The sequence below is a fragment of the Mytilus trossulus genome, chromosome 9 (genome assembly GCF_036588685.1).
Source record: "Mytilus trossulus isolate FHL-02 chromosome 9, PNRI_Mtr1.1.1.hap1, whole genome shotgun sequence".
NCBI lineage: Eukaryota > Metazoa > Mollusca > Bivalvia > Mytilida > Mytilidae > Mytilus > Mytilus trossulus.
This window is the reverse complement of record NC_086381.1, coordinates 67045442-67064465: the sequence shown is the minus strand read 5'-3', so window position 1 is coordinate 67064465 and position 19024 is coordinate 67045442. Positions and strand designations below refer to the sequence as shown.

The window sequence follows — 19024 nt, the reverse complement described above, 5'->3', positions numbered from 1 at the left end:
TTTGTTTCAAAATTACCTGATAAGTCAGTTGAAACTGATTTTCATTTTTTTCTTATGCTCTGTCTTGTTATTTAAACATATTTTTTTTTCACGCGGCATTATAAATATGTGCCTTTCCAAAATCAGAAACCTGTTTCTCAGTTGATTATAGTTAATTGTTGTTCCCATATTTGTTTTGTATTTAAAAAAAAGTATTCTTTTAACTATTTCACATTTTGTTATCTCAATATAAAAAAGAAGGTGTGGTATGATTGCTAATGAGACAACTATCCACAAAAGACTAAAATGACACAAAAAATAACAACTAAAGGTCACTGTACGGCATTCGACAATGAACAAAGCCCTTACCACATAGTCAGCTATAAAAGGCCCTGATAAGACAATGTAAAATAATTCATACGAGGAAACTAGCGGCCTTGATCTATGTACATCTTGAACGAAGGACACAGATGGTTAACTGACACAATTGTGCTTTTGTGATTGCGATGTGTTTGTAGATCTTACTTTACTGAACATTCTTGCTGCCTACAATCATCTCCATCTATAATAAACATGTTGTGTTAACTTTTTTGTAGGCCATAATTAGCTGAACATTATTGCTGTAACAATTATCTTTATCTATGATAATATTCAAGATAATAACCAAAAGCTGCAAATTTATCTAAAAAATACCAATTCAGGAGCAGTAACCCAACAACCGATAGCCTGCATTTAGACGTAATGAACAATTCTAAACTTGTCAGATTTGCTCTAAGTGCTTTGGTTTTAGAAATTTACGCCACACACTTAATTTTATCACATGTCATATGAAAACTAACAGCCTTATTTATGTAAAAAAATAACAAAAAACAAATTTGTAACACATACACAAACGACAACCACTGACTTACAGGTAAATCTTGATCTCAAGAACAGCACAAGAAAAAAAGTTTATCCTAAATACTTCCAGTCTTTCAAGAGAAACTAGTACCAACAAGACAAAATTATTGCTGTCTTCAATAATCTATCTTTGATAAAGCTTTATAAGGTAAATAGTTATCAAAGGTACCAGGATTATAATTTAGTACGCCAGACGTGTGTTTCGTCTACATAAGACTCTTCAGTGACGCTCATATAAAAAAAAAATATAAAGCCAAGCAAGTACAAAGTTGAAGAGCATTGAGGATCCAAAATTCCAAAAAGTTGTGCCAAATACGGCTTAGGTAATCTATGCATGGAATACGAAAATCCTTAGTTTTTCGAAAATTTCAAAGTTTGGTAAACAGGAAATATATTAAAATGACCACATTATTGATATTCATGTCAACACCGAAGTGTTGACCACTGGGCTGGTGATATCTGTGGGTTAAGTAATACCAAGTTGCCAATACTACTCAACGTATATAGAATATGCAAAACAATTGACGGAAGTATGACCGACACGATCAATCTGGACAATGTAAGGAAATAAGGAAAAACAATCAAGTGGAAGAAGGGAATGATGCTAACAACTGTGTACATACGACAGAGAACAATGACAAAATAATATACTTTAGTGCAGTTAAGTTTTGTAATCTAGCAATACTAGAATACTTCAACTAGAAACAAGGTCTTAAATAAAACTGGACATCAACATTAGAATTAGAAAACCTTCATTTCTTTTTACCGCCTAATTTTACGATGTTAGTTCAATTATTTTTTTGTTTGATGTAACTATATATATATTTCTTTTTAGTTGATTTTTTCATATTCAAAATATATTTAAAAACATATTGTGCAATACAATTTACATTACGAAATAAATTGCAAACACTTATTAGTATGACTGAATCTTTTCATTTTATGTAAACATGAAATCTTGGGAACTAAGCGTACTCCATGCATGCATGGACGAAGGCAAATAACGTTCACTTATTCCATGCTTGCACACCAACAGGTCTTCAATGTAACGAGAAAATCCCGCATCCGGAGGCGTCCTTCAGCTGGCCCCTAAACAAATATATACTAGTTCAGTGATAATGAACGCCATACTGTTTTCTAAACTCGAAGTTGTTTTCCAGTTTTATATAATATTCAAACTAAGATGAATAAACCAAACATGGGTTTAATATTTAATCGTCAGTTGATCTGATCATAAAGGATGGTTTTGCCTGATACTACATGTATAGACTGCGAGAACACAATATTGCAATAAGTTCTATTAGGCTTGAACTAGTTCTGAGCAATAACGAGTACACTTTTAACGGCTCTTTGTAATATATTTCGATATGTTGTTTATGGTAGTTCGCCATTATGGTCATTTCAATCAGTTCCATCTGGTATTTAAAGTTTGTTCTGATTTAGTACTGTTACATGCATATGAAGCGTTATCCTGGGTTTGCCTTAATTAGTAACGCGCAAACCGAATATTCAGATGCAGATTAGAAACAATCTGAGAGCTTTATGTCGAAAGGGAAATAAGAAAATAGTCAAATCTATCTGTTATCGGTTTTGGCTGAGCAATTTAGTTTATTCTCAATTTTCAATTTGTAATCAGAAACTTTAGAAAGTTTTTTTCTGATATAACATTTAACTAATTAAACCCTCGATGACTGAAAGTCTACCGGAAGAGAAATTGACCAAGTGATATAAAAGTAAAACAACACGTTATAAATTCCATGCGCTTTCCTAGATTCAACTTCACAAAAAACGCTCACAGTTAAGAAATATAAAGCCACGGGTGTACTTAAACCGAAGCAATTGAAGAGCTATATCACGAAAAATAAAAATAGCCAAATCTATCTGAAACGTCTTTTTGTGCAGGAGATATACATTTAGAACTTTATAAATCTGTATGATTATCTAGCTGTGTATTGTCTGAACATACTCATATGTATATCGCAAAAATAAATGAGTTGATTTTATAAAATTAACAGTGATAGATTCGCTTTTAAAAATATGTATGTAAAAAATCGACTAAGTCTTTCTTTACTGGTTTACTGATAAGTCTTCAAATATATAATCTAACTGGGATATCCTGTACAAATACTGAACCATAAAAATAATGTTGACAAAAGATAAGCAGATTCTTGATTTTTCTCTTTTGATTTGAGACCCAAATAATACCTATGCAAATATTAGGTAAAAGTCCAAGTTAGCCTTTTCACCAACATATTATATAACTAAAATATCTCGAAAAGGAGATCCACGACCTATCAATATTTTAACTATACTAATACTCTTCCAGCTTAAAGTATCAATTTTGAATTCTTGATTTATTTAATTTCACTGGTGGTAAGCGGATGGTCCGGAGATGGGAGACAACTCTAGGGATAAGTTTTTCTTTTCCGATCTTCGTGCACTAAAAGGTTCATTTGAACCAAACCGCCTGTCTCTTACATACTAGTCGGCAGTCCGGTGATATTAAAACCAAATTTGATGCATAAAAACATTTCATTTTTCGTAAAATAGTCATTAAAAAATTCAAGCATGATGGTCGTAACTAAAAATAAAAATATTAAGGATGCTCGTAAATTTGTGATGTTCGTAACTTTGTTTAAAATAAGACCGAATAAGGCAAGTCAAGAGTTTTAAACATGTCTTTTATTATATGCATACTAGTATTTTATATGATGTTTTTCTGAAGAATGTTTTTCCTTTTTTACATACAATGTAAACTAAAGCAATTTCAATGCGTGTAACACTTATCAATTCATTTTTTTTTTTCAAATATTAGTTTTGGGGGAATTTTAATTAAAGTTCGATTTAAAATTCCAAATTTTTCAAATGTCTTGGACCGAACTAGCCAAGAGTTCTAAACGTGTCTTTTGTTATATTAATATGTCATGTATCATATTATATATTTGTGAAGTTGTTTTCACCAAATAATAAAAAAACTAAATGAAGAGAGGGATACCTGTAAAGAAGAAAATTGGAATGAATCGAACGAAACTAAACAAAATGAAATGAACACTAACAGTCATATATTCTGAAAATTTAATGTATAAAACTAACAAAGAGGCAAATAGTTGAATTAATGTAAGCGGTTAAATTCATTAACAATATAAATTTCTCAAAAGTGGAGAATTCATTTTAAAACAAGGAACACAGCTCTGGTTATGATAATTCTTAGTTAGAAATAAAAAAAAACACGAAATGTATCAAATAATTGTTTTAATTACAAAATACATGACTTTAAGAAAAGGCATTTTGGACATCACATGAAATAACAGTATCCTGATTTTTCTTCTTCTTTGGAATTCGCATATATTGAAAACATAACCTTTTTGAGGATTACCTACTAGTTGATTTTTTTTTAAATCTTCAATTTGAAATGCATGATACATTAAGTCGAGAGAGCATTAATAAGGAGTAAAAAAAAGCCTAAAAATATTGATAGGTTATGAAGGTCGTTATCGAGACTAGAGCATACCAGCGAATTCGCAGGTTCTTACTTGAGGTAAAGAACATACGCTTTATTTTTAGCCTGGATGCTTAGACGTCATATTGTTGTTTGGTGATATCAAGCTGATAATCAGGTGCACAGTAATGTTCAATGACGAAGTCCATGAGTAGCTTGTAGCCGTTCATACAATGTAAACATATAACTTTGAATTTAATAGTTGCCGCAGTACATAATTTTAGTTTGACCTAAGTCTTTGTTACATTATCATGGCTACAAGCTTAAGCCTGGCTACAAACTAGTATTACATTCAGTGCATGTAGCAGTGTAAAATATATATCAACAATATTCCTACTTTCGAGGTAAACACAATGTTCACTACGACACCATGGATTCAGTTTTCATTCCGTACCAATACTTAGAACTAATATCAATGATATACAGCAATATATAATCGTTATGTAATCGATAAAAAATAACGACAACACGTAATAAAATCCTGGGTAAAGTTCATAATCGTAGCAGTTACGTAGCCGCTATCAATATCTATGTAACAACTAGTCTTATAGCTACATGTTCAATAGTCAAAATCTACGTAGCACTACGTAACAGCTACGATATTGAACTCAACTCTGACTCAGAAGAAGTGCATTTGTAGATTCTATTTCCTCATGAACGACCAAAAGACGAATATTTGAAGGCCAATAGTTTATAAGACAATTACAATTTAAAGTCAAGGAGTAAACAAAGACTCAAAGACTTAAATACTTATAAGAACTGTGATAGATGATTTGAAGATGATTGTTCAGAATTGTGCGTTTAATAATTTCATCTGCCGACTTGATTGCAGATAAAAAAAAAAAGAAGGCGTAAATAACAAAACACTAAAAACAAATATAAGGGAATACACGTGCATTTAATAAATTTCATGCCTTAACGTTCAGTAAAAAATATATCAATTCTCAACCCTACTTTTTGCTTAATGCGAGTTGATTAGTTTTCACTGTTGCTCCTAAATGATGGGCGTTTGAAATCCGTCAGAAATGTGTATGTTTAATAATTCTCTAGCTTAATTTCTGCATATCATTCAAGAGTAACAAATAATATTGTTTTTAGCAAATCAAATATTACATCTGAGTCTATTACCTTTACAATTAAAATGCATTAATAAAAGTTTGTCTAAATACTCGAGTTACGGTCATCTTTCAAAGTTACGACCATCTTGTGTCGGTTACGACCATCACCCAAAATACTATACTAGAAGTTACGACCATCACACATTTAAACAAATATATACTAGTTCAGTGATAAGAGCGCCATACTAATTTCCAAATTGTACACAAAAAACTAAAATTGAAATTATACAAGACTAACAAAGGCCAGAGGCTCATGACTTGGAACCTTTTTAAGTACACCTTCTTAGATGCACTCGACTCAAGCGAGGTTTGTTGGATTGTCAAGGTTTATAATATCTTTTCTTTATAGATGATAAACACTAAAATACCATGAACAAACAAGCGGGTAGTATATGTTTTCAATTTTCAAACAAAAAGTTCTAATAAAATCTGGGTTTGTTTTTGTAAAAGTGTTGATTTTATTTTCAACCAAATCCCATGAACAAACAAGCGGGTAGTATATGTTTTCAATTTTCAAACAAAAAGTTCTAATAAAGTCTGGGTTTGTTTGGTAAAAGTGTTGACTTTATTTTCAACCAAATCCCATTTTGAATTTGAATGCAATGACAATTTCAAAAGTATTGAACAACATTGCCCTTTGGAATATGTTCAAAATGGCATGTCACTTTTATTTTGTTATTGGACTGTATTGATATTGTAACACTTTAAAAATCCATAATTCACATGCCTACAATAGGGGCCATCAAACTTAAGACCGCTATCATTTGTGGGGTGTTTAAAACTTTGTATTAAACAGCGTATATAACCTTTGTATTCGCAAAACAATCACAAAAAGAGCTGCAAAGAAGATCAATATTTACACACTTAGACTGACTGTAACATTGCTAATACACAATATTTCAATAAAATATCAATGTCAAATAAGAATACACACAAGCTTAAGAACATCTTGCAAAACCGAGCAACTATGGTAAGTATTGAAGATATTGAAGATAAACGTCAACCAACTGTTTTTAACGTAGGATTCCAAATTTCGTTTTGCGTTATCATTCTTGTTAATAATATTGTATAGAAATATTAACACCATTGTATAACAAACCATGCACATTTGTGACATTTCTACGAGTTCATTTTTCTTTTTTGTCAAACATCAAATAAAGAGAGTTGCGAGTGATACCATAAGAACTTTTAAACTCTTTAGTCGAAAAAAAAACTGACAACGATATGGCAAAAAGAAAAAAAAAAAAGACTTAACACCTTAGGGATTGCCTGCACCAAATCCTGAAAATGACAGCTGTTTTCCTTCGCTATATTTAATATAATGGCTCTTAATTTGCCATGTATTAAGGAATTTTTGTTTTTGAGTTCAGCTTTGTTGCCATTTTACTTGTTATGCAGAACACTACACAGAAAAATAATAGCTGAACAACACAAACCCCTAAAAAGCCCCGGGGTTCTCAGGTGCTTCTGTAAGGTAACAAGACCTACTCCATATGTAGATCGTCTTGCTAATGTTTCTACAAACCCGGCGATAAGTCTTATTCGGTAGGTCACAATCGTAGATTGGATTGTAGCTACCACAATTTGAACATACCCGTTAACATTTGTAAAACGGATATTCCTTAACAATCTCGTGATGGCCTTATATTGATAACCTGTCATTAGCAAATAAAAGAAACGAAAAACTATGTTCACCAATTTTTTATACATAATTCCGATCGTTCAACGTTTTTCGGAATTGGTGAAAAGTTATAATACTGTGTACGCCATACTTACATTAAAATTTCCTCAGCTAATCATTGATCAGAAACCTTAAATTTTGAAAGCTGAATAATTTTGCAATATTGTATACTTAACATAATATTTAAAATGCAACACATGTAAATAATACAATTTGGATTCATTTGTATTTCTTTTGGTACCATTTTCGTGTCTTAATTTCGTGGATTCAAGTGAACAACACATTGAAATGATCAATATCAAAAGTGTTTTACCTTGTGTTTTTTCTGGGTTTTTTTGTTTGCCTTACATCAGCAATAGCCCTACAAATATATACTTTTTGAAATATTATTTGCCACCGATTTGAATCCTGTATTCACGGTGAGACGATAAAAGCAATACAAAAGACACTTAGAAATAAGAAAATCATACAGAAATCTGTGCAATTAAATAAATAACAATGACACTTTTTAACTACTGTATACTATATACTGTGTGGTCCGTTAACATGTGACGTAGACGTGCTATGATTTCGCTGTGATTGTAGTTTTATCCTTGTGTGTGGTTTTGTTAGACACCATAACAAGTCTCTGTACTGCCCTGGCCAAGTATAAACATACGTGTGTTCCAACCATTGTGGAATATTAACTTCAGTGCAACCCTTAAACAAAAGGGGAATAACTCTGGAGTTTTTATTTCCGTTCTGTTTAAGTTCAGCCAACATGAGGCTATAAATAAACTGAATGTGTAGTTCCTTGTCGTCTATTTGACTTTCACATTCATACATATCAATTTCTGTTTTGTACTGCTCCGACACACACATAATAATGAAATCAGCCTGTGAAAAAAAGGAATATTTACATTAATTGTGTTGTTGTTGCAAAAACTACAAAAAATAGCATAGACAAAATTATGAGTTCGGTAGCATTTGCAAATGCTTTTTTAGTCATTATTAACAAATGAGACGTCCAATTTTAATCATTGGATAAACAGGAAGAAGAGTAATGGAGGTTAAAAAGCATCACACGGGATGCTCACATAAGTGTTGAAATAGAATTTCAGGTTGGTCTTCAACCTCGTTCTGTATTTGGCCTTTTAAACCTGTCTGCCTGTCTGTCTGTCTGTCTGTCTGTCTGTCTGTTTGTTTGTCTGTCTGTCTGTCTGTCTGTCTGTCTGTCTGTCTGTCTGTCTGTCTGTCTGTCTGTCTGTCTGTCTGTTTGTCTGTCTGTCTGTCTGTCTTTCTGTCTGTCTGTCTGTCTGTCTGTCTGTCTGTCTCTGTCTCTCTCTGTCTCTCTCTGTCTCTCTCTCTCTCTCTATCTTACTTATGGTTGTCTTGGTTGTCTTTTGTCCATGCATCTTTGCATTTTTTTTTAATTTGGTGCTGATGGCAGATACTTGATAGTCTTAACAACCGCTCTCTCGTGGTACAAGCATCTAGTGTTAAAAATTATATGCCTGGTATATCTGATGAGGTTTTTTTATTCATATTTATAAACAAACTTGTTAAAATATATACAGAAATGTTCATGCTTTATAAATGGAACGAGAACTTGTAACTGTGAACTGAGAATTTGCCACAGTTAGTCATTACGAAATCTCAGTCATGAATTACGAAAATCACATCCGTGCATTACGAAATTCCCATGATGTTGACGTTTATTTTACAGCTTTTAACTGTTGTGTTAACTACATATCATACAAAAGGTTAAAACGATTGTTGGTTTTTGTAACGTCTAGAAGCGGAAATGTTTATAGCCTTTCGAATACTTTCCAATTTTTCCACTGTTTCATTTCGGTTGATCAATCATAAGAACGCAGACTACCCAAGAGTAGTGAACTGTCTAAGTTATTCTTCTCGGCTACTTTATATTTGCCTGATAAAATGAATTGAAATAGCATAGAGTAAGTACTCGGATGTAAACCCGTGAATGCGAATTGACAAGTTCACCGTTGAATTCATGTTTTTTTTCTGCACCGTAAGTTTCTTACTCTTAGTTAAATCGAATAATTAAAACAATTATATCAAAGTGTTATCAACTGACAGAATATGCAATGTTCCTGTTATAGATTCGTTGACAGCTGCATTTGGACACATGACTAGAAAACTGCTCATGTAATAAGTTGATTAAAAAAGAATCAATACATGAAGTTTTTTAACATTTGCCCTGTAAAATGCCATGTCTATTAATAATGACCTCGGAAAGTTAAAATGGCCCTGCACATTGATTCGGGGGTCATAACAACCAACCATGGGCATGATCAATACTTCAGGGATGATTTTGGTAATATTGAATTTGCTGTATCCCAAGTCAACTTCCATTAATATTACATAATCTGTAATGGACCAATCCAGATTTCTTTTGGATTTTTTTCTGTGATCGCTAGGTCCTTTATTTGTGTTTATTAATAACATAATACGTGAAGAAAAAATCCATATCAACCTATTTATTGATACATACCTCATTGTACTGATGAGCACACCAGCCTTGTCTGTTTAACATATGCTCCTGTGGCATTCGTTTGTCAAACACATCCAAACAGCAGCTGAAACTATTTTTGTCCAGACATCGACATAGATTTAACACCTTTTGTAAGTGTTTTTTACTGTCATCAGCATAGGTTACAAATACCCTTATATGTTTGAAAGCTACAACAGAAACAACATGTAATTCGTGATGGATTATTTCTTATAAAAGTAGTAGCATCAACTGTAAATGCAAAGGTTGTTACGGGTTTTTATTATTTTTGTGAGTATAGCAATGAAAAGAACACCCATTCTGATATCATATACTTATATATGTACGCAACTTTTGTCATAACCAAATTTATTAATTTCACATTTTGTCCAGGAAGCGTTTTATGTTGTACGACATTCGCAGAAAGGCAATATCAGCGGGTAGATAACCAATGTTGTTAGAAAAAAAGTTACAGCACCGCTTTCCAAAAGCATGTTTGCAAATTCTATGCTGTCCTCTTGCCTTTCAATCGCGACAACAGCATGAAGTAGTGCATCACGTTCTCTATCTGGAATATCAATTGTCTTATTACTATGGAAAAACTTAAAAAAAGAATATTCATGCAGGTAATATAAAACAAAGAAATTTAAGAGTGTAACCATTTCTTTCCCGAAAGGATCGTCCTGAATTATGTGCTTTGCATCTTTTAATGTCTTGTCCTGCTCCAATTTTTATCTATGTTATATGTATCTTATTTACGATGAAGTGTTTCTCGTGTTTTAGATGCTATAACAAAATACAAAAAATACCTTTGGTTTAAATTCAAGAAAAGCATTTTGATTTCAAAATGCTCATCAAAGACGCTGGAATCAAAAAGGATAATGCGAACTCGAGTAGAAAGTTGACATTTTTGTTATTTCAACGACCGACATACAAAGGGGCAAATGCGAACTATTATCCAACACGTGTTCCTTTCAAAAGTCATCTCGTATTAACTTGTATATTAATTTTACCAACCTAAATTTCTTTTTGGTGGGGTGTTACGCTTATAATGAGCAAAGTTATTTCGAACATCTTCAAGTTGTAATTTAGTTCGTTTGAGGTCTTTTTTTATTTGATTGTTTTCGACTTCAACCAAAGTCAGGTCACGTTTGATTTCATCGATTTCAGTAGACAAGGCTGTAACAACATCACCATTATGTGATCCATCCAGGTCGCAATGCCAAATATCTAAAATGTCGTTAGGATGAGACCCACCATTAAAGAATTTGATTGCCTGAAAATGGAAAGCAATTTTTCAAGAATAAGAAAAATTCAAAATAATTTACATCTTTTTACATAATATGGACATCAAAAGGAGAAACATTCCAGTTAATTGTGTTAACAAAGCGTTTTATAGAAAAATAGACTGACTGTTACATTTATTCAAATTAAAATATTCTTTCACATGCGCAATAATTTTCGATCACACAGCCATATGTATAAAAAACAAACCTCACTCAATGCTTTCCATTTATCCTGAAAGTCAAATGTATTCAATGTGTGTTCAGTTGAATGCGCTATCTCATTGCGATAGTATTTTGTTCTTGCTAAATACGCCCCTGGACAAATGTCATTAGGGTTAGGGAGAGTATCCCATCCTGTCACTGGTTGGGATATTCCTGGTAATGTTATGTTCCTTAGTAAGCACACCATCAATGTCACATCAAAATGTGCGGAGAATGTATCTAAAAAGGAAACGATATGTATTATTGCACATCTGTGTTACTAATATTTAAATAAATGTGGAAGTGATATAAGGTACATGACATTAATTCATAACCCGCTATGGCCAAATCAGCTGTATTTTTTATGCACGCAAACTATGATTCTCGAAATGTAAAGATTTAGAGTCAAGTTTTAAATAAATTCAGTCGTTACTATTATTTTTATATCAATGTTCATTTTTAATCGTAAAACATTTTAAATATATTCAAATATTTGTCCATTCTTTAGAGAACGGTGGAGAATTATTTCGATATACACTGTTCAATACCAAAATGAAAGTATAGGCAAGACATCACTTGATCATATTGTATCTACAAATCAGACATAATGGTTTACTTTTATTTATTGTTATTTGGATGGAGAGTTGTCTCAATGGCACTCACACCACATCTTCCTATATCTATATAAGGCGAGAGGCAAATTTTCAAGTTTTAATGCAAAAATAAGTGTAGATGAGACAAGGGTAGTATATATACGATATTTAAAACACACAGTAATTGTACTGGTACTAGCTCTGAATGTCTGATTATAAGTGTTTCCGATAAAGTTTGTTTAAATTTTTTTTTTTTAGATTTGGATATGTTTGTTAAAGGGGCAAGTAAAAATACACTGAACGAGCCCAATTAATTTTAGTCAAGGTTTTTGGTGCCACCTTAATTAACAGATAAAATTTACTGTTAAGGCTTCTAATTTTTCTTTTTTTTTACAATAACTCATCAACAATACTAGACTTGGTAAAAAACAACACAACACTTGAATATACATACCTGTAGATCCAATTGGTACTGGAGTGACTTTGGATGGCCATATTGTTCCAGGTATTCTCTGAAGTATATTGAGTTGTGCAGCGTTGATAACTTTCCATGTTACAAGGTTTAGAATCGTTGATGAATAGTTGTTGATTGTGGTAGCTAAATATGTAGGTGGTATTAGCCCGTCAAAGTAACTGCGCAGTGCACCTGGTACAACCCTGACATTGAGCATGCAAAACTTCCAGTAGTTTTTCTCTTCTGCCGTAAGTCTCAGTGTAGACACTGCCATTTCCATCTACAGTGTCTTAACAACATGAACAGTAATAAAGTGTGCTGAATAATCTGTTATCAAATGAAAAAAGGTGATATGGTAATATATGGATCAACCAGTCAGGTATTTGATATTGTCCAATGATACGTACATTGGTGCATATATCATTTTGTGTGTTTAGTATCATTGTTACTGCTTTCCAATCCTGTGATGTGTTTGAGGTTTTGATTTGTCTATTATTTAACAGACGTACTATTTTATTTTTCTCTTGGAGTTCGATGTTTTTTTATTTTTTACGTACATGCTTACCGTGGTGCAAAATATTACCTACCTATAAAATCGTATGTGTATCGTAATAAACGTTTCATTGTAGTCTTCATGCATGATGAGAATGTACAGGTATCTCATTCGGTGAAGACCCTTGTTATTCTTAAGGATTACAGGTCTGAGATAGTTTTTCGAATGATAATTGTTAAAAAAAAGTAATGAAAAGGTTGACGCATCCAGTTATATGCTCTTTAGAAATATATTGATTCCACCAATGCAGCAAGTGAGTTACGATACTTCTTCACACTATTAATATTCAAAGCGCGAGGCTTGTCCAGCTTATTGAATAACTAAAATATAACAGTTGAACGTGGATAATTATCATACAACACGAGTTATATTGATGGAATCTGTTTCTTTAATTACTGTTAACTTTCCTTTTTAACGGTTTGCAGAAAGTTGTGTTCTTTAAGCCATCAAGCATTGCCACCTTTTCCGTTCGTCACAATAGGGAGTTTAGAAAAAATCAAGAAAATTTTAAGTCATGAATAAAATTCGACAAATCATTTGCTGAGACTAATAAGGATATTTTTTCCCAAACCGGACAAGAAATGTGAAAATAGCACAAAAATTGGAGAAAATTCATTACTAAATCGTTTTCACCACGACTTCTGATTCGAATAAAAAAAGAAGTCAAATTAAACTGGAAATTGACTTTCCTTTCTGAATTGATCCCAGTAAGCGAAATATAACACCTACCTACATAATATAATTATGTGATTAAGTATTTGACATACTATCTTATATACATTCTAACCATTATAACTTAGATTATTACCATGTGATCTAAATAAATTATCATTTATTTAATATCACTCTTACCTCACTTGAAATTCGATTAATCAATCTGAATAAATGATAAAAAGATGTCCTTTGAACAATACTAGTACACTTTGAAAAATTGTCATGCTTGTATGAACATTAAACTTTTGTAAACAAATTTCCTGTTCAAGTTCAATGCTTTCTATTTATAACATAGAATCATTCGAGACGTCTCATATTTTATGCATTACAGAAATATTGTATATGTGTTTTATATACACACATATATATATATATGTTTTAAATTATATTGTCTGTACCAAGGACTTTTTATTTATCAAAATATATATATATATATAGGTTAAATTACTTAGATTTATTGCACTAGTGCAATATTAGAATTTATTGCACGCTAACTTTTGGTTACGTTCTATGGGAAATATTACATTGCTTTACAATAATACTTATTATTACAGTCTGTTTATATTTCTTTGCCTTGCTCAACTATTAAATAAATTTATTGAAGATACTAATTTAAATTGCTTAACTTTTCGAGGGATGTAACAGTACCAAGCCACGTTCAACTAGTTAAACTTGGTCAAAACTATTTATTACATTTTAACGACCGTTTGTTTGCGGTGTTTAAATACACAGACTCTAGTGTAGCGTCTCTACTCAATTTGAAATCTTTCTAAATTTAGATCGTTTCAGTGCTGTCTATTTGGTACTTTAATGGACGTAATCGTTCTAGATCTTGTACCATCATAACTGCCAATTACCGGTAAAATTTTAGAAATTTGCCTAGTTCATATCGCACATTATTATTTGTATTTAAAGTGTATATTTAAACCTTCTTTTGTAATTATCCATATAACCTATGTCATGTTTGACAAATTTTTAGAATGGTGCAAACGTCTTAACTGTTGTTCGGTTTAACTTTTTTATTGTATAAATTTCAAGATTGTTATAGTTTAATATAAGAAGACGTAAAGATGATTCATTTAACATCAGAATCTCACTGAAGAAGGATATCTGTTATCCAAAATAATTGAAAATAATTACATTTATAGTTTACTTTTTTGTATTTGGAGTTGTTGTGTACTCTTTTTTTATGCGTTGATATAGTTATATATTTTACCTTTAGGTCAGTTGTAATAAAATCAATAGTAAATTGTAAGTGCATGTGACACTAGAATAATATTATTCTAAAGTATGGGCTGAAAAGTGTTACCCGTGACTGAAAGTTCGTATTGTTGTTTAAGCATCGTTATTTTTAGAAGTAACATAATATACTACACACATTTCTTGATTTTATAGTATACTCTCACTAGTGGTTTCATAACCATTTATAAAGTCACTTATTTATTCCATCGAATATTATTTTGATGAATTGATTTAAAAAAAAAAATTGTCTTTGTTTTAGAAACTTAAAATCAATAGATCTTTATAAATTAATCAGAACCGTCATTTTTTGGGATATTTTGGATCGATAATTTAATAACGTTATAATATTATGGTATTCATGAACTTACTGTTACATTTCTTTGTTACGTTTGAGACAAATTGAAAGATTTTTTCAATACACCAGGTCATGTTTTTTATTTTCTCAAAAATAGTACATTGTCGTATTTATTTTAATTTGAAGTGATAGGTTAAAAAAACTTTATTATGTTATTTTTTTGTTCTTTTCAGGGTGAAATGTAGCGATTTTTAACTTTATATATATTATGAAAATAAACTCATCATAGATACCAGGATTGAAATTTCATATGTACTCCAGACACGCGTTTCGTCTACAAAAGACTCATTAGTGACGCTCAAATATTATTTTTTTAAAAGTTGATGCAAATCAGAGAATGTAAAACACGTTTGATTGCAGTTGTGAATCTTTTCAGTGTTGACTTTAAAATCTCTATGTCGGCTCCTTGTCAGTTATGTTGTAGTATTAAGTTAATTTTCACCATTTTCACATGAACTGTTCCATATCAACAATCGTTTGTATTGACATCAAGATTATCGTGTCTATTTGTGATATTTCAATAATGGATGATGATAACGAATGGCATGTTTTGTAAAATGAAAGTTAACAAGGTAACAGACCACAAGAAGACGTCATCCTATCCGGACACACAATTCTGACTTCCAACCGACCAGCATCTTTCATGGTGCGTTTTTGTTTCCGGAGAAACGGCTATCACACATGTTCAGTCTTAAGTTTAACCTAGGTAATGATTGCGCCCATAACCTCCAACATGCAAAGCTAGAAGGCTGTGCGGTAACTGATTTTAATTTTTTTTTTTATTGCAGTTAAAACCTACGATACATTCTGAAAAATGTGTAGACTCTAAATACCCGAATTTCTGGTGGCTATTACACTTTTAAAATTTGACCTACGAACCTCTGTATGGGAAATTGGCATTATTTGTTTTTCAACATGTGAGCTTCGGGATCTTACATTCAAATATTGAGAGTAAATCACTTCAAATTTGTTTTAAGAATTGAATGTGTAAAGGTTTTTCTCGACGACTTCTACTGTTAGTCGCAGGCTCAACAAAAATCGCGAAAAAAATATATTTTTATCCTTCTAGATACTATCTTTTGATTGTAAGAAGCTTCCGTCCTAGTGTGGTAAAATTAAAGTACAGTTTATGAATCTAATAAATGTTTTAAAAACTCAAACAGTAGACGGTATGTAATGTTTACTGGAGGAATTTACTTCTGGATATTATCCTTTGATCATAAACTAGCTTCTGTCCAAGTTTGGTAGAAATTTAGGATGATTTAAGAAAGTTATTAAAATTTCAAAATCTTTAACCACATAGTGAATATTTGCGGACACGGCCGCTGACTAACGACAACGACCAGATGTAGGATTACTATGTCTCGCTTTTGCAACTCGACAAAAAGCAGAATAACAAAAAATAAAGACAAAAAGTCCATCATAGTCAAATGGATCAGATCCAAAGGCTGAAACACATTTTCTTATTTTTTATGTAGATTAGACCATTGATTTTCCCTATTTGTATATTTTTGCACTGGTAATATTTGGGACCCTTTATCATGTTTATAGCTTACTGTTCAGTATGTTTATATCTTAATTTGTGGAGACATGAATGCTTCTCTTGTTAGGAATAACGGAGCAAGAGATATAACTTTCAAAAAATTTAAAGATGAGAACCAAATACAATTAGTAGAAAATTTTCCAAAAAAAAACACTTTCTACCATCATAATGGTCTATACAACTCGCAGATAGATTATTTTCTGCACAAGAGCAACTTTGGAACACTAGATTATAAAATGGAAATTTTAGATATGGAACCACTTAATGTCTCCGATCATACAATCGTATATGCAGTTATGCAAACAGAAGTTATAAGAACAAAGAGAAAAACAGCAAAAGTGCTTAAAAGGCCAAACTGGAAAAGGTGCGACAAGGACAGTTATCAGGCCTCCATTCTGAAAAGCCTTGATGAAATTAACATTCACAATCTTAGTTCAGCAGCCGAAGAAATAGAAAAATTAACAAATATATTGCATATGGCAGGAAAAGATTCCATACCAAATTACAGGAAACAAGTAACTTCAAGAGCGATCGGAAATGGTATTTGGAATGAAGAGATTAGTCAGGCTTCAAAACACTCCAAAATAGTATTTTATGAAAGGAAATTTGATAGTCAAAACACGGGAAAAAAGCAGGAAATGGTAAAAGCTAAACGGCTATTAAGAAGTGCGCAACGAAGGGCTAATGCATCTAAGAAAAAAACACCTTCATAGAGCAAATTATGATGGCTTCTCAAAGCGACAACACGCTATTCCATCAGCTGATACAAAATCAAAGGGATGTCAAAAAAATGAACACAGCTGTTATGATATTTAACGCAAAAAAACAGGCAGAACCTGAAGATATACCTACAGGTTGGAAAAACTACTTTGAAGACCTGTACAGAAGCCACAAAATTGACGACGATTCAAAATATAACAACGAGAGGCTTATTCTTGCCACTATGCAAAATGATCTAATTGAACAAATAGAAATCAATAGGAACGAAGAGATAAAACAAGCAAACGAAGGAAGTAATTTATCCATTCAAAAGCTTAAAACTGGAAAGAGTCCAGGTGCAGATGGAATATCAGCCGAACACCTCAAGAATATGCCAACTGAACTACTGCAATATATCATTAACATTATTAACCTTATATTCGCAGAAAAGGATGTATACATTCAAATGTGAAAGAAGGCGTGGTTACTCCTGTACAGAAGAGTGGAAAAGATAAGATATATCCTGAAAAATACAGAGGCATAACAGTGACTTACTGCTTCTCTACATTGATTTAAAGTATACTTAAAGACAGAATAGAACCTAAGCGTCTACAACAACAAAGTAAACTGCAGCGTGGATTTACTGAAAAATCATCTTCGGTTAATGCAGCCTTCATTGTAACCAAATGTACTGACTTCTACAAAGAGATACTTGCACAGGTTTTTCTCCTGACATTAGATGCCAAGAAAGCATTTGACAAATTAGACCATGAGATACTCTTCAATAAACTGTACCATGATTGCATAACTGGCAACATATGGATTTTGCTTAGAAATATGTACAAAAATGTTGCAGTTAAAGTAAAATGGGATAATACTCTGTCAGATCAATTTATTCAGAGACAAGCGGTAAGGCAAGGAGCAAAGCTTTCCACGATACTTTACAAAAGGTACAACAACAATATCTTAGATGCTTTAAATCGAGCTGATATAGGGGCAAAAATAGGCAACATAAGCGTCGTGCACCAACAAGCGCAGACAACATAGCGCTGCTAGCTAGTCATGAACATGAGATTCAAGCAATTTTAGATATTGTGCATGATAGCACAAAGAAAGACCTTGTGACAATAAATCCAAATAAGTCTGATTTAGTGCCATTAACAACAAAATGTGAAAAAAAATTCTGTTCAACTTGGAAATGATATTATAGATCAAAAATCAGAAACAAAACATCTAGGACTAGTCAGAGACTCCAAAAATAAGCTGAATATCGAGGATAGGTTGAAAACCGCAAGGAAAACCGTCTATGCAATGTTAGGCCCAGGCCTCCACACACGAAAAGGAATGTCACCTATAGTAGCACTTAAAGTATGGCAAACATATGCAATCCCAAGATTTCTATATGGAATAGAGATAATGAACTATACAAAAACTGACATTCTGAAGCTTAAAAGACTACAACAACAGGTCTGTATACAAATTCAGGGACTGCCGAACAGAACAGCAAACGCCGCCACATATGTTATGCTTGGGGTAGAGCCAGTACAAGCCACTGTCGATCGTATTGTCCTTACTTTTTTCGGAGGCATTATTCAGGATCGTACTAGCATCATCATAGAAAGGCAATTATGCATGTCACCATCAAATAGTAACAACTTTATAAACAAATTAAAAGAAATTTTGGATAAATATAGTTTACCAAAGGCACAAGAA

General features: G+C 32.2%; 2 protein-coding genes across 2 annotated transcripts; both read right to left on the bottom strand.

The window, feature by feature from the left end:
* Positions 1–7422: 7422 nt before the first annotated feature.
* Positions 7423–10938, bottom strand: LOC134684156 (E3 ubiquitin ligase TRAF3IP2-like). The gene is made up of 3 exons (XM_063543435.1): positions 10689–10938; positions 9675–9862; positions 7423–8053 (listed from the first exon to the last, which is right to left on the bottom strand). Exons 2-3 carry the CDS (start codon positions 9729–9731, stop codon positions 7700–7702), a joined length of 411 nt encoding a protein of 136 aa, XP_063399505.1. The 5' UTR covers positions 9732–9862; positions 10689–10938; the 3' UTR covers positions 7423–7699.
* Positions 10681–13725, bottom strand: LOC134684882 (uncharacterized). The gene is made up of 4 exons (XM_063544192.1): positions 13611–13725; positions 12206–12532; positions 11166–11398; positions 10681–10947 (listed from the first exon to the last, which is right to left on the bottom strand). The coding sequence occupies exons 2-4, from the start codon at positions 12483–12485 to the stop codon at positions 10681–10683; spliced, it is 780 nt and encodes a 259-aa protein (XP_063400262.1). The 5' UTR covers positions 12486–12532; positions 13611–13725.
* Between the last annotated feature and the right edge of the window lie 5299 nt (positions 13726–19024).